Here is a 3,043-nt window from a genome sequence, read left to right on the forward strand (position 1 = left end):
GATCTATTATTATTAAATCTTTCAAATTTGTTACCTAATATACTAAATTCATTTTCAATAATAGATCTGAAACTACCAAAAACTTTGTTATAATGTAACTCATTTATTGTTAGTTTACTATCTTTTTCTTTTCTTGCCGGATACATAAAATGCATATCTTTAAATTCATATCCTAAATTTAATGCATTTTCTTTAAATTGATTTATAAATAATGGATATCCACCATCCATAGCTAAACAATCACCAATGTGTAATTTGTTATATAAATTCATTCTTAAAAACATTGAACCATCATTCGATTCTCCACATTTTTCAGAATCAGAAATAAAGATAATCATTTTATTCATATCTGCAACAATTTGTGTTCTTATACCTGGCTTTTTAAATTTATATGAATGTAACTTTATTCTTTCTGTATCGGGATTATAATATTTAATTTTTGAATCATGACCATCAATTATTAATGTTACATTTTTAAAACCGGTAGGGTTATACAATTTTGCAGCTAATAATCTTATTCTTATATTAGAAAACAAACTTAATAAGCCAGTATTAACAATTTTATTAATTTTTTTATAATTACTTATCCAAAATTTTTTATATAAATCGTAAAATGTAGCATAACACATAAATTGTGCCATCTTTTGACCAGATAAACCACAAACCAAGTGATACAATAACAATAATCCTTTATCTATTTCTTTGTATGGTCCTGGATATTCAGTAGTTCCGTACAAAACATTTAAGAAATAGAAGACTGGTAAGTATCCTAACTGTTTTAATAATACATCTTTTATAAATCTTATATCTGGAATATTTTTTAAAGTAGTTCTATGATTATATCTTTTATTAATAGTACTCCAATTAGATTCATAAAAATACCATTTATTGATAATTAATTTTCTAATTTCTAAATTTAATTGTTCTTTAATTATATTATTATCTTCAATTGTCATTTTTATTTTAAAATATAAAATTCAATTTCTATAAATAAATATATTTTTTAATTTATAATGTGTAAAATAGAACTTTTTTAAAATATATTATAAAAAATAAATATAATCATATAATAACCAGCCACCTTCAAGGCGAGTGTTACAACATCAAAAAGTATTTGATTTAACTTAGGGAACTAAGTAGAAAAGGAAGCTTTTTCTGACCACACAAATCGAGTTTACAATCATAATCACCTTGGGCAGTGTCAAAAATGTCGTCGTAAACGATAGAACCAACCAATAGTACAATAAAGAACAAGAATATAAATTGATTTTTATTTAATACAAAACAGGATGAGTATTTATATGTTTTATGATTCGGCAGTGTTCTTTAAAAGGAAGGTATAGAGCCACTGCTTACACGCGGGAGTCTAATTCAGAAGACTTAGAGGGCTGCACCAAGGACTTGGTCCCACCAACGGCGTTCATTCCAAAAGGGAAGGAGCGGGATCTAAAATGAGTCTTACCCTTCAAAGACAAAGAGTTCAAGTGCGGACCGCGCTGTTTAGTCTATGCCGGAATTGTTGGAAGGAACTTATGATCTTTAAGCACGATAAATAGAATGGTTCCATGGTGTAATGGTTATCATATCGGTCTTTGAATCCGGTGATCCGAGTTCGATTCTCGGTGGGACCTTCATCGTACTTTATACAAGTTTGCACTATTGTCATACTTTTGTATTGTAACCAAGGTGACACGTGTCATATACTTTTGTCGTACTTTTTATACTGTAACAATAGCGGAGTTGAAACAGTGTAACTACTATTTTTGGGAATTTGTTTCAGAAGACGACATTGTTGAAGGACCAAGTTGTCAAAGGACGAAGTCATCCCAAATAGGAAACCAACAAAAAAATAATATAGTATAAATAACATTATCCTCTACAGCAACAAACCTACACTTTTAGCATCACATTTACTTTTATTCTTACAATAAATTCTTATTGTACCTCTTATATAACTCTTTATTGATTCATAAAAGTCCCTTGAAGTCACATTATACTTCATTGTAACCCTATTTTATCAAGCAAACCTTATTGCTATCTTTATTTGATCTATACAAGATCTGGTGGTCACTTATCAAACCAATTACAGTGACTCAAAAAATTGTTCATTTTGAAGCCGTTTTTTGACTTCTCGGCTTGTAGTTCCTCTGGAAATGTCGCAAGCAAACTCAAACTATATCAAAAGATAGCCAAGAAGTAGGGCTATCTTATGATATAAATGGAAGGTGTATTGTGTAACATAATCGCCGTAGAGCGCCGGTCAAAAATGAAGACCAAAATGAACAATTTTTTGGGTTTTTCTATTTTTAACATTTATTCATATTTAGTAATCGATTTGGCCACCATTAGTCTTAACAACCTTTCTTAATCTATCTGGCATGCTGCAGATAAGCTTGTCACATAATTCTGGTGTTACTTCTTTATACCAAATTTGTCTGACGCGTTCAAATAATTCATGGGACAACTCGCACTTCAGGCTACGATAGATATATGGGCGGTCCTGCGACCCAATTTCAATGCCCGAAGGCTTCCAAATATGGCAATATATACTTTCGGTCATGAGGAATCGAATGGTACTATTTTGGAAGCCCGCCCGAAAAAATTGGTTGAGATATGGCGGTTAGAAAATGAGAGGTACCGTCTCAGTTTTCGAGGTATAATCATAGGATTTTTTTTCGGCATTTTATCCTTCCATATAGTACAAAATTGTTTTAGGAGATTATATTTAGCGTCAGGCGTATGCATATCAGAATAAGCGACAGATATAAACAGTCTGTATGCAGTTATATCCATAAGCTACTCTGCTTTGACGATCTTCGATAGTATGGGAAGCTTATTAAGCGCAAGCTAGTAATCTGTTGTTGAATATAGTACGTCAGACTAGCAGCCAAGCTCTTCTGTACTCATGACTAAGAGAGAAATACGAAGTCAGCTTCGAAAATACATATACTGGTAGTCGCATTGAAGTATATATTGTATATTAACCAAATATATAAGCTTTATTGAATACGTCTTCTAATTCGACCACTTCTGGTTCTAGGAG

At 31.1% G+C, this 3,043-nt stretch overlaps 1 protein-coding gene and 1 non-coding gene across 2 annotated transcripts; one reads left to right on the forward strand and one right to left on the reverse strand.

The window, feature by feature from the left end:
* Window positions 1-34: 34 nt before the first annotated feature.
* On the reverse strand, window positions 35-956 carry RHIMIDRAFT_304636 (uncharacterized protein; the record flags this gene model as incomplete). The annotated part of the gene is made up of 2 exons (XM_023614454.1): window positions 35-42; window positions 77-956. 2 exons carry the CDS (start codon window positions 954-956, stop codon window positions 35-37), a joined length of 888 nt encoding a protein of 295 aa, XP_023460932.1.
* Window positions 957-1,559: 603 nt separating this feature from the next.
* On the forward strand, window positions 1,560-1,631 carry RHIMIDRAFT_t66. Its single transcript has one exon. It is a non-coding gene; the product is annotated as a tRNA-Gln (tRNA).
* Window positions 1,632-3,043: the final 1,412 nt, after the last annotated feature.

Source organism: Rhizopus microsporus (assembly GCF_002708625.1).
Source record: "Rhizopus microsporus ATCC 52813 unplaced genomic scaffold scaffold_48, whole genome shotgun sequence".
Taxonomy (NCBI): Eukaryota; Fungi; Mucoromycota; class Mucoromycetes; order Mucorales; family Rhizopodaceae; genus Rhizopus; species Rhizopus microsporus.